At 35.1% G+C, this 13,858-nt stretch overlaps 1 protein-coding gene across 2 annotated transcripts; it reads left to right on the top strand.

The window, feature by feature from the left end:
• Positions 1-923: 923 nt before the first annotated feature.
• LOC147543099 (uncharacterized) lies at positions 924-5,515 on the top strand. Of its 2 annotated transcripts, none has more exons than XM_086636733.1 (4): positions 924-1,149; positions 2,287-2,963; positions 4,088-4,128; positions 4,231-5,515. In XM_086636733.1, exons 2-4 carry the CDS (start codon positions 2,636-2,638, stop codon positions 5,188-5,190), a joined length of 1,329 nt encoding a protein of 442 aa, XP_086492859.1. In that variant the 5' UTR covers positions 924-1,149; positions 2,287-2,635; the 3' UTR covers positions 5,191-5,515. The 2 variants fall into 2 exon arrangements, with proteins under 2 accessions (XP_086492859.1, XP_086492860.1); XM_086636734.1 differs by having other exon boundaries at positions 973-1,149; positions 4,094-4,128.
• The last annotated feature ends 8,343 nt before the right edge of the window (positions 5,516-13,858 follow it).

Genomic DNA, 13,858 nt, shown 5'->3' with positions numbered 1-13,858 from the left:
TTATGTACTGTACATAACAAAATTCTATATAATTTTCAGTAAAATGGTTTAAGTTTTGGAAGAATGTATAGGAAATTTTATTATGTACTGTACATAACAAAATTCCTTATAATTTTCATTAAAATCGTTTGGGAGGAATGTATAGGAAATTTTATTATGTACTGTATATAACAAATTTTCCTATAATTTTCACTAAAATAGTTTAAGTTGTGGAAGGAATGTATAGAAAAATTTATTATATACAGTAGTACATCACATAATAAAAGACGGGATTTTCTTTCGTGAATGACACGTTTGTAATTTTACCAGGAAAAAAAATATTGACGTGTCATTATCTTAATGGATGACCCATATGTAATTTTACCGAAAAGGAAGAAAAAAATGACGTGTCAATATCTTAGTGGATGACTCATTTGTATATTATTGGAAAGTAAGAAAAACATGATATTTTCTTTCATGACAAATTTGTAAATATTGTTTAAAGTACACCGAGTTCTGTAACCTCCATTTTTAACTAACACGAAAAGTGCGTATGGACCTGCAACGAATTTTTTTCTGACGCGGATTGAACTCCCATGGTGAATTTGTTTTTGGGCGTTTTGTCCACCACCCTTTGGTGCAGCGGCTGGACACCCCTCTTAAGTCCATGAGGTCGTGGGATCGAGTCTCGGTGGAAGCAGTTTGCCATCAAAATTTATCCTATGTAATTTAGACTATAAATAATGTAATAATTTGTCGGACTTTAGGCCTCTTTATTGTTGGGCTTTAGACCTCTTTTATTATTAGTTTAAATTAGGTGGTTATCGTACTTATTACATCTTCACGATGCATCAGTGTCTTGTAATGACTAACCTATATCGTAGTCGAGTTCTCAAAAAAAAAAATGGCATCATTAGGGATATAAGTGGTATAATGGGGAAAGTTTGGGGGCAGTAGTGGAGAATATCACTTTGCCACTTTAACAAAGCAACTGATTAGCTGAAAAAAGATAACAAACCCACTTCGTTTAATTAATCACCACTTTCCCTCTCTTTCCTCTTCTCTCTCTCTCTCTTCGTGTTTCTCTCCGTCCGAAAAATTAGGGTTTCTTTGTTCCTGTTCATTTCAGAGCAATTCAATCTCTCTCTCATACTTTTTGCAACTCAACAGGTTTTGCCCTCTTTCTCTATCTAGGTTTTATCTGTCTTTGAAATATTCACTACTTATAAAACTACTGTGAGGAAGCAATCATTCTCTTGATGTGGGGTTGATTATTTCTATTCTATTATCTTGAGAACAGTTCTTTTTTATCTTTGATTTTAAGTTGCTTTATGTTCTTAGATGTTTTTTCTTTTCAATTAGTGTAATTTTTGGTTTTAGACTTGTTTGTTTTCTGCTTATTTCAGTTTGGTTGAATTTGTCTGTGTTTTTCCTTTTTTGATTTTTAATGCCCTAAGTACCACCTTCTATCTGTAGTATGTTTAAAGAAATTGAAAAAAGTGATCTTTTTAGACTTTGATGTTTCATTTTAGTGATGAAGAACCATAAGACTGAAATACCCAGGATTACTGTGTCAATAGAAAATCTTTTTAGTAACCCATTAATGGTAACGGAACTCTGCAAATAGTTTCCTCTCATTATATGAGCTATTGGGTCTCTGCTATATCCGTTCTTTACATATTCTTTGTTAAAGATGACAGTCTCATTAGGTAAGCTGCCATATGTTTATCAGAGTTGTTTGACATGGCTTACAGTGTCAAGTTTTAGTGTGCATTTGAACTTTCGTAGGCAAGTGCTTTCGATGTTTTCAAAAGAAATTTGAGGCTTGAGGTGACTTTCCTTAGTAAGGCAAATATTGGTCGTTGTAGCTGTAGCAAGACTTTGAGCCTCAAAACCAAATCAAACCCTAGAAACTCCTTCCTGTAGTTTATTAGTTTCAATCGCATATTGATGTTAATGAACTAAACAAGCAGCCCAACAGGAATTAACAACTAGATGGAGAAGCCAATCGACAGTCTAACTACTAGTTAAGATGATAAAGCATTAGCATTAAATGGCGAAGTAACAAAAATAGCATTTGTGCGTATATGTATTTGTGTTGAGTTGCAGGATAAAACGTCATAAACACCTCGATGCACGCTATGTTTGTGGTGTTTTATGACTTGATTTGGATTTGATCATTTGGTTAAATTTCACTTACTGAACTTTTCTAGTTTTAAAGCACTTGATAGTCTTTATTTTCAAATGATTGTCTACCTTATTCTCCCATAGTTCGCTTAGTATTATGATTTATTCGTTTCATGCCAGGTGATTGATTGTTCCGGAAGTTAGGCTGACAGAGGGATAGAGCACAAGCAGGGTTGACCAGTTGGTGTTTGAAAACATTGGCGTTGGCTGCAAGGAGATATCTGCACAATAACGAGTTATTTAAATTGGTTGTTGGAACCTCGTTACCTGTGAATAAGTTAGTTATAAGATAGGAATTACCTGTATATCTGTCAAATTATGCTTTCAGTTGCACACTGCATGTTTTGAAAGGTTCAGTAGAAAATTATATTGCCTTTTGTGAGTTCAACACAACATAGCTAAGACGGGGTCCCTTTGTTGCGTGGCTGCTAGGCCACATGGGTCCAATTCAGTCAGCAGAGAATGGTCCATGGGTCCAAGTCCAACCGAACCTTACTGGAGAACTAACACAAGCTTCTCGCCGCCATTATCAACAAGATGGGATCAAAGCTTCGAGAATGAAGAGCTACCAATTGGGTCAAATAGTGCTCTTCAACTTTATGGGTCTTCTCTCTCATCAAATAGTAAGGAAAGTAGAATGTCAATGAGAGTTAGAGAACACCATATTCGTAGTCATTCTGCATCTGATGGCGCTGGTTCTTATTTTAGCAGCCCGACTGACAGCTTTCTAACCCAGCAGTGGACACCTCCAATGAAAGGTTCTAATATTGATGATTCAGCATCTGGAGCAATGAGAGGTATTTCTATTGTAATAGTTTTACTTTCATCTTCTTCAAGATTAAAACAGCTATTAGCCAGTCCTTGTTTACATTAACCAATAACAACTGTCATAATAAACTGCAACTGTTGTTTGACTTGAGTATTTCGAGGTTCTTCTAGAAAGTAATCTATTGACTTCGTCCTAATTCGTTTACTGTTGTGCTCTGATCATACTACACTTATGTTATGAGTTTGATGATTGTCCTAGCTGAAATTAAAGAAAATATGACTCTACATGACACTTTTCAGGTAGCTGCAGCCTGCACGCTGGTTGGGTGTAAGAAAATAGGTTCATCTTTCATTTGTAAAAAAATACATACAATATAACACGGGTTGGAAACTGAAATTTGTAGTTTTGTGCTTGCTATCTAGAGAATTTTTTCACGTCCCATTTATTCTTTGTAGTGTTAATTTTAGGGCTATAACATTGACCATTGTTTAGTAATCATTGCAAGATAGGGTAGAAACCCTGTTTTGGCAATTCATATTGGACTAGGTAGAAACTTGTCCATGTGATAGAATGGGGGAAAATTTTCAAAAATCCTCTTATACCAATTGAAGCCTAAGTGTGAGTACCTTGAGTCTTGATCACTGATAAAGTACATGTTCAGGAAGTTAGCATTCTCTACATAATCAACTGGGAAGTACTTAAGGGTCACAGTATGTTTAGTTAATCTTCACATAAATAGTTGTCGAACTAATTCAACTCTTATTAAAGATAAACCTAATAAAACAAAGTTACAGAGGAGAACTCATTACAAAGATTTTACCCAAAATTGGGAGGCAACTTCTACTTTTAGTTATTTTGTAACATCAAGTACAGAAATTAGACAATAAAAACTAATCGTATTCTTAAACAAAACAGAAACCAAGTGGTTATTCTTAATGCAGCACAAAGTATAGCAGCAAATAGTTATATCCAATCACATGTAACATACGGATGTAGTATCCATTGAAATCACATCCGTATGTTACATGTGATTGGATATAACTATTTGAATATTGCTTGTGTTCTATATCAGGCTATTGTTATTTGATTACAATTAAAAAAAAGTATAGCTACTGCTAATTTTACATTTTACTGACTTTCACCTTTTGCTAGAGCCAGCACCGAGGCCATTGGTGTTTACACCATCTATGGAGGTACGTGTTTCATCTTTTGAATGTCATATCAAGTTCATTTTTAATTGATCAAATGAACTTTTGTTCTGATGTTTTTGCACGTCGTTCCATTTTTTGTTTCAGGGAACTTCAGCCCTCCCGTATAGTGGGGGCTCCACTTCTTCCCGTTCAGATGGTAGCGAGTCTGAGCCTATTGCTAAATCATATATTTCCTCCAACCGGAATTTCTCAAATCGCCGTTGCTTCATGTCGAAACCAATTCATCCCATCTCATTTTCGAACCCAACTACTCATCTACCAATATCAGCTGGAAGTCCATCTAACTATCAAATACCTAACGATAACAACAGTACTCACCGCTTTGATGCTAAATCTGTTCAAGATATTGCAGAAAACCTGTCTTTTTCTGGGTTCCCAGGAGTTGGTTCCTCTACTACCCAAAAAGAAACACATCTATGGAGCAGTGGCAGCAGCAGTATGGATTTCACAGATGTTTCAGAGCAGTTGGAATCTGTAAGTATTGGCCCATCATATGATCTATCAGAAGGAGTCAGATGTGGATTATGTGAGAAGTTCCTGTCACAGAGATCTCCATGGAGTTCCCGAAGGATTGTTAGAACTGGCGACATGCCAGTTACCGGAGTTCTTCCTTGTTCACATGTTTTCCACGCCGATTGTTTGGAGCAAGCAACCCCAAAGATGCAGAAGCAAGATCCTCCATGCCCAGTTTGTGCAAGGTCGGAGGAGAATAGTTCGTCAATGGTAATTTCAAGGTCGAGGAATGGTCTTCCAAGGCTTAAGCCATCTGGAGAGGAAGGTCCATCAAAGCCTTGGAGTTGCGGGCAGGTAGGAGATTGCGTCGAAGGTGCTCTTCATGCATCTCCACGCAATAATATGCTATTTTTAAACCGAAATCGCCCAAAAAAGCATCTTTCATTTAAAGGTGATTCAGGTAAGGAGACTCCAGATAAGTTAGGTAAAAGCGGATCATTTTCATCTCAGATATTCTATGGGAGGTCATCGGAACAAGAAGCAGTCAGTGGCTCAAGGAAGGTTGGGGGTCCAGTATTAAAACGATGGTGAAGCGAAGATCAATGAGTTGGTTCTTGGGGTGGCACCCGATTCCCTTTTTCTTTGGCTATCGGTAGTTCGATTTCTTCTCCATGTTCGGTGCAGTATCTAATTTGAGGTTAAAATCCTGTTCAAATTTGTATGGTGTATGTACAGTGTTTGCAGTACTTGAAAATCTGAGATTGCATTTTACTAAGTTTGAGGTGTTGTAGACCTAACTGATAGTACTTTTGCAAGGTCTTGCCTCTATTCCCTCTAATTTGAATGTTATGTTCCAATGATTATGATGGATTCATACATTTATTGGCTGCTGGTTATAAGATTGGATTAGTCAAAAGATGGTGAATTTAGTTTAAAAAGAAGTGGTCTAGAAAAGTTCTCTGCATAACCAACTACCCTCTCCTTCTCTGCAAACTGAAACCTCCCTTATCATTGTTTTTCTTTCAGGCAAGTGGAGGATTGAGGATTTTGGATTTTTCTCGTCGGGGTCCCTCTGCTTGTGAAGGGGAAGATAAGAGAGGAGAGGACAGAGGAAGATTCTGACTCCGTAAATACGAATATGATGTCCATATACAGTTTCAAGCACATAAGGGACTGATTCTTCCAATTGATTGAGAATACTCAATCATTTTCAAATCAAACCAAATTTCATAAGTGCAAATTATCGGATTCAAGTTCAAACCCTATTTCTGTTATGGAATTCCCATCCAAATGATTGAAAAGAGAACGAATTTAGGTTCAAAAAGCATTCAAATCAAATTCAATTTCAGGATACAGATATTGGTAAATGGGTTATTCTTGAACTTCCATATGTACATGGGAGATAGAGGAAACAAGTTTCAAAAATATTCGGACAGCAGGATGGATTCATCGATCCGTCTGAAGACTGCTCCACTGTATAATGTGATCGCTTAGATTAGTTTTGGATCAACAAAATATTTCCTTAATGGTTGGCAATTTATTTCATCGCAAATGATGGTTTAAACCAAATTATCACTGAAGAAAATACACCAAGTAGACGAAAAGAAAACATGGCTTTCTATCATTAACCTCGGTCTTACACACTCACCGATTTCCACATTACCACTGGTAGCTCGATTCGAAGGTTCACCTTTGAAATCCAAGAGGTCATGTTACCAATCCTCATGTATAATAATCATTTATGTATTTATGGTATAAATAATTTATAGGCATTGAAGTATCTATGGTATGACAGCCTTGGTGCCCCCTTAATCACCATTTGATATTTTACTTGTTTATTCTCATGATGTACCCAAAGCCTTCTAAAATGTTTGGATTTATTTCCTAATAATCAAATGAATGTCTTAAAAATAATGTATAGTTGCTTTAGATTTATGGTTTATGGGAGTTTCTTTAAGGCTCTAAGGATCCAAAAATAAATACCAAAATATCACCACGAACGTGGAGCTTCGGAGTTTCATAAGGGAGTGAAAGAGTTCATTAGCTCATTGTCACGGGGTAAAATTTTGGCACACGGTTTAGACTAAAATATGTGCCATTGTAACCCTCTTCTTCCTAGGTGGAGGACTCAAGAGTATTATAAAAGACAGGACCGTTCGAAAATATCTGGAATCTTATGGAGAACTCTGGATCATGGTGGAACATTCTGGAAGGCCTGGGGAAGCTCTGGAGTAAGCCGGAAGGTTGTAAAAGTAATCTAGCCATCTAGGTATGTCTAGTTTGTAGAGTAATCTAGAATGTCCCTTGTATTAACGTGTCCTTTTAATGTGTCCCAAGACTTATATAAGGAGGAAGGGTCCTCATTTGTAACCAACCAAGTTCAAACTAAGTTAGAGTTCAAGATGAGGGACTTGAGACGCGTGCCAAGAGTGCACATATAAGGGTTGTACGTAAGAGTTCTTGATCAATAAGAGTTCCTTTCCACCAAACGTGTGTGTGGACTAGAGTAGGGTTCTCTTGCAAGGTCTTAGGTACTTTGCGATAGTGTTCCTTGAGTGATTGCGCCACCAAGGAACTTCATTGATTTGCTCGAGTCAGGGTGTAGTACTTGGGCAACTTAAGGTAAAGGTTGACTTGTGCTCGACTCGTGTCGGTCGTGAGCATAAGTGTCGCACGGGTAATAGGATGAAAGTGCCAAGTCGAACTTTACTCCGTGAGATCATGCTCCTGCACATAAAGTTATGTTGGCGCGATAAAGAAATCCGGGTACCATGAATAGCTATTTCAGAAGGGAAATGCTAAGTGTACAAAGGTATTTTTGACAAAATCTATGACTTGACGAGTCACACGGGTAAAAGAACAATCTAGATTAAAGTCAAACTTTAGAAAAATTTTGTCATTTAGTGAAAGTGAGTCATTAAGTCAAGAATTTTGTCAATGATTTTGTCATTGTAGCACTCCCCATTTTAGAATGTGATTATTTGGTCAGAAATATGGTTAATATATATCAATATTTTATTCGTAAATTATTTGATTAACGATTCATACACTAACGAAATTGAAAACCCACCACACCCAGAGTCCCCCGTTAGGAATCACATTTGTTTTCGGGATGCCAATTCTCATTCATTTTCCATTGCCAAACACCATCTTGATACTCAATTCTTCTCGCCTTACATTCAATCATTCATGTGCGCTCTAAAAGTTGATGACAAAAATCAAATTCTGCCTTAAATTATATTTCCCAAAATTAATTTGTCTTTCTTAAAGATTTGCTTGGATCTTGTCTGACACACTAATCTGATTTACATTCTTTTTTAGATTTAAGATTCTAAAATTATTCATATGAAAACCAAAGGGGATATTATGTGGGTACAGGAGGGTTTGTTGGATATGAAACTTTATATATACTTTGAGATTAAAATTCAATTTGGGAATCTAAGACAACTTTTTCAGGAATATATAAATTTTAGGGGAAAAGAGAAAAGTATGATCCATTGTGACAATCTTAGTGAACTTTACACTCACTACTTTTAATTTAACTGTCAGCAACAAAGGTCTTCGAGAACCTTTCAGAAACATAATCATCGGTTACGTATATATATGTCTGCAACTGTTTTTTCTTTTTGGAAATATCGAACCGTTTTCCAGTTTTAGTTAATTGACTGTGTGAATTCGACAGCCACAAATTACTGTAAATATACTGTTTCAGAACACATATTAAGAAAATCATTTCGAAAATGCATGAAACTATAACGGTCGTAGAGAAGCCCCAATCTTTTCCTTTTGCATCTAAATCATGATTTATGGTCATTTTCATCATGAAAAGCCTCTTAACACTTACCATAACAAATTTAAAGACAACATTTAGAATTAGAACTCACCCCACTCCACCAAACTTCTATGTGACAGTCCAACAAACTTGTAGTAAGAATAAATATGATTATTTCAAAGTCAAATAAATTAAAGAACCCTACAAAATCTATCAGAAGGATACAAAATTCTCTCCCATTTCTCTTTTCAAATAAAAGCTGCCACTAATCACGGACTAATGTCATTTCAAAATCCCTAGCTCTGTTTGCTTGTCATCAACTTTATTTTCCTCTAAAGAAAAGTTTTCATTTTCTAGGGCATCTAATGTATTAAGTGGCAAAAGTATAATTCGGCAATTCTATTAACCCTACCAAGTTATTTGGGATGGTTTCCGCAAAAAAAAAAAAAGTTATTTGGGTTGGACGTCCATGCGCTAGACATTGTTGTCAAGACTTAGGTGACACATTGTGAGTTGTGACTGACTCCAAGGGAAGATCTCTACTGTGTGACATTTTATTGAGCCCAATCCCGCTCGATAATACGAGGAGCCCAACATCACCAAAGTATTGGATCATCTCCCTAATTGGTGATGTCAAAACCCTTAGGTAAACATGCAGTATATGTACTACTCTCAAAATTTTGGAAGGACTCTATAAATATAAATTTGTGCAACTCGATTATCATCCACTGAACATTTAGAATGTCAAAGTCGTCGCGTGTTGCCTCAATATGTTAGTACACATCTTACACGTGACTAGAAGTGTAATCCCCGGTCGTAGAGATTCGTTGTATCATTAATTGATTGTTTGCATCATTCATGATCTTAGATGCACATATATCAGTCCAAATAACAAGCTACGAGGTAGAGTCACGTGATATCTCTATCATGCTATTATGCATCTCTTATACAAACAAATACACATGACTTTTCTTTGGTCACATAAGTATTTATGATTGCAACTACTATAAAGAATATAAATTACTTACGGAGCATAAATATGACATAAATCCCATATATTACATGGAATAAGCATATTTTTTCATCCTTTCGGTACATATATCCAGATAGCCACTATAACTTTTAGATCAATATTAAGACATCACAAAAATGATCGTGTTGAAATATGACTCGAATAAACAAATTTCATGTCTACTTAGAGAAAAAACAATCACCACCTAGATCTTAATTTTTCCAGTAAAAGACTAGACTCATCTTATTATCCTAAACTAGATATGGCTCCCAAAACATTGGAGGGACAACAACAGAGATTATATCTTGTTTGGAATTTTTAGGTAAGAAAATAATTTTGTAGGTATAGAGTGAACCTTGAGAGCAATGAAAGGTTAGGATAAAAGAGACAAGACATAAACCAAATCTCTTATACCATCAACATTTGATTTTGGGGATAAGATTAGTAAGAAGACAGACAAGATCAAAATTGAAGAAAAATGAGTTTCTAAGTGTTGGCAAATGTCCAAATGACAAGTTGGTTATGACAGTTAAAAGATAATGTTCATATATAATTTGAGAAGTCCTTATTTATCTTCATTTTATTTTCACTTAATTAATATTCTACTTTCTATTACACTTTGTTTACTTTCAAAACTAAGAATAATTGGAAATTTTAGTCAAATATAACTAAGGAGAAAACCAAAAATATTTCTTTAGAGGGTGCTAGTTGATGCTCTATCCATACTACTTTAGTGGCTGGATTAATTTGATTGGAAGCTAAATCCTCCCCTTATGAAAATGCGGAATATTAGTTAATATTTCAATACAATTATCGGGCGTGGTGTTTTTTTCCATCATGTATTCATTTTATTTTCACTTAATTAATATTCTACTTTCTATTAAACTTTGTGTACTTTCAAAACTAAGAATAATTGGAAATTTTAGTCAAATATAACTAAGGAGAAAACCAAAAATATTTCCTTAGAGGGTGCTAAGTTTATACTCTATCCATACTACTTTAGTGGCTGGATTAATTTGATTCGAAGCTAAATCCTCCCCTTATGAAAATGGGGAATATTAGTTAATATTTCAATACAATTATCGGGCGTGGTGTTTTTTTCCATCATGTAATGTTAGAATTTGACATATCCATTTTGTAAATACACCAATCATTGCAAGTAAATATTTCAAAGATCGAGTCGTCATTACAAATCTATAGTTAACGTTTGACTTCAATAGACTTGAAATCGGTCTGAAATTAGCTATGCAGATGAGTCGGACAAAAGTAAATAATCTAAAATCATCATGGTCGTTAATATTAGACCACTCCGACGAGTGAGTTGAATTGTTTCTCTTATTTATTTATTATTATTACCATTATTATTTTCATATTGGGTATAATCCAATTATCATAAGCTCTAATAGGACCATTTTATTATCTAAGGTGAACAAAAGAAAATGGGAATGGGTTCATTGATCCTCTTCCAAGGTACTAGTTAATGCAGAACAAACTGTTGTGGTCCATGGATAAATTTGATTGGACCCGCTTTAAAGAGGAGGGTGCTTTGGGATACACAATTTTTAGTTGAAGGCATAAAGACGTTGTGGCATCCAAAATAGTCTCTCTAGAATAAAGATTGGAGCGGTCCATTAAAGTGATGTATGGAGTAATTTTGGTTAGAGGCCAAAATCGACTTGTTTATGTTTTATCCAAATTTGTGTCTCTCACTTCTACTCACCACTTTCTTCTATCACCACCTCCGACCACTACCGCTTTTAACCACTGTAGCCGCGAAACTCTCTCTCTCCTCATTTCTCTCTCTCCTAGCAAAGGGAAGGTTCCTTTTGGCGGAACTCCCTCGTCTGGGATGAAGGGGACTTCGAAGAAGGGTTCCAACGAAACCCTCCTCGAAGATTTTGTAATCCCCGATATTCGAGGGTATTATATATGGGCGGTCGTTCTGAAATGTTTCGCGATCAACTAGCAACGACACGTATTCTTTACATGTCGTGACCGGTCAACGATGAAAATTCTCGTGGCCAACCAGACACGAAACTCTCGATCGAGGATTTTGTTGGAACCCCCCCCCCCCCCCCCCGTTCTTCCTCGAGATCGACTTTGTCTTAGGCGAACGTGGTTCCAGCGAAGGAACCACTCGCATCGCTGAAAGGGAAAGAGGGAGGGAGAGAAAATGTAAAAGGTGTTCGGTGGGCAGAATTTGTTACGGTGAAGGTGAGGTGAAGATGAAGATTAGGAGGCAAAATATAATCAATTAATTTTTAGACTAAAAATAAAGATGTCTCCTAAGTCAATCATTTATTAACGTGTGTTAATGGGTGTGATCAACTAAAGGTATAAAGATGCTTTCAACCCTTATAACAACTTTAAGGGTCTTTATATGACATTTAGGATCCAAAACGTCTTTAATTATGTCAGTTATAGAGATTATCCAATTTATGTATTTACTCATGATATATTTATGTCATATCGAATGTAATGACTCTTGGTCCGACGTAAAAAAGAAAAAAACAAGTAGACAACCATTGAAGGGACTACGATAATAGTCTGAGGTCAATCCGAGTTTATGATTCAGTGATAAACTTAAAAAATTAACACAAATTTTTTTTGTGGTTGTATATTGCTTTGATTGTTTGGCTAAAACAAAAATTTGATTGTACAATCGAAATTTGGAATGGCTGGATTTTTCAAACATGACATTTTAGTGGTTGAAAAATCCGTGATAGAGAGAGAGATAGAGGGGAGAGTGAAAGAAGCAAAATAGGATGCATGTGCAAAAGGTACGTATAGACTTAGAAAACAGTTCGAGTCCCTTTCAAGTCATGAACAGAGATATGAAAATGTAGAAAGAGAAGACAGAGACCAAATTCTCCCCCTCACCTTCTCTCCATTCTAATAACTTCACCCACTAGACTTTTCCTTTATTTTACCCACAGTATCGTGTATTGTAACATAAATGTCGAACATGTACATTTTTTTTTTTTATGAAAGGTCGAACATATACATGTAAAAAATGTTACAAAATAAAATTCAACCATTACACCAAACATGTGGCGAAAAAAATAATAATTTTCTAGTAATAGTGATAATTCTCTACTATTTTTATTCTTCAAATACTAGTCAAAATGAAGGAATAAAACACTTCTCACATGCACATGTTTTTGTTTTTTGAGTAGTAATTTGTTCATCTATTGTATTAAATCCATTCACATTCCTCCCAACCTCCCCCCCTTGGTCTAAATAAACGGCTACATCATAAATGTAGTTATCCATTTGGAAGAATGTTCTTTATCAAAAAAAAAAAACTTTATCAAAAAAATAATAATAATTTGGAAGAATGTTTGTTCTTAAATAAGAAATGTTACATAAGTAGCTATTCTTAATCTAGGGACTTAACAAAAAAATGAAAACTTAGATAAAATCTAACCGTTCATTTTGTAATTTAGTAGGTTGAAAATGCTAGGTTATCTAGCACTCCTTATAAGTTTTGCTTCACTTAAACTTTCGGCACGAGAGTATTCCAAATTGAATTCGTTAAAGTGATAAATGACTTTTTTTTTTTTTGTTACACATGACTTAATTGGTCATTTTTTCGTATGTTTTTCTCAAATACTATAATGCTTTATTACTTGAGATTTGACTAGAAATATTGTAGTTTATCTTCTAAATTTGCCTCATACTGTATAATTTATAGGTGTGTGTTTAATGAATAAAATAGAGATAATTGTTGTTCAAATTTAGTTTTATGGATTTCAAAGTATGTAATATTATTGTATAGATTCATGAACTCTTCTTTTAATTTTGTTAATGTGTTGTACCATATTACATGTCACCACTATCATGACAGTTACGTGTTTATTCTGTATTCTATACATTAATTGAATGTACTGAATTTTTGAAAGAAAAGGAAAAGGTTTATGAGTGAAAACAGAACAAAAATTCTATTCATCTTCTATTTTGGTAGTCCTCCGCCGATGTGACAATATATTTGGGCCGTGACGGAGAATCCGGGGGCTCGGTGCCAAATTTTTTAGTTGGCCCCCCTTGTATAAGCAAACGTAAAATCTAAATTTTTTTTACGCATTCGGTTGCTTTTGTGTATGTCAAGGTTGTGGCTAACTTTTTCATCTCACACATTAAATTATAGTTTAGTTATGAATGATAATGAGAGTTTGGATAGAGATTCATATGATAGAAAGAATGAAAATTTTTAGAGAGGAGAAAAAAAATAAGGATTAAAAAGAAAGTTATGTGTCAAAGAACAAATTGCGTTGCGATAAAAATTATAGAAATATCATGTCGCAAGAGAGACTGAGAGAAAGGAGATTTGTGATAGTTAGAGAATAGTTTTGTTGTCCTTATTGGCTTTGGGATGAAAATACTATATATTATACCATTTTTTTTTTGTTGACATGTATATTATACCACTTGAATCATTGACCATTAACGTTTCAATGTGACCTCTTCCAAAAAAA

The sequence above is a fragment of the Eschscholzia californica genome, unplaced genomic scaffold, assembly GCF_041429995.1.
Source record: "Eschscholzia californica isolate CP2 unplaced genomic scaffold, dmEscCali1.0.p SCAF_4, whole genome shotgun sequence".
Taxonomy (NCBI): Eukaryota; Viridiplantae; Streptophyta; class Magnoliopsida; order Ranunculales; family Papaveraceae; genus Eschscholzia; species Eschscholzia californica.
This window is presented reverse-complemented; position numbering and strand designations above follow the sequence as displayed.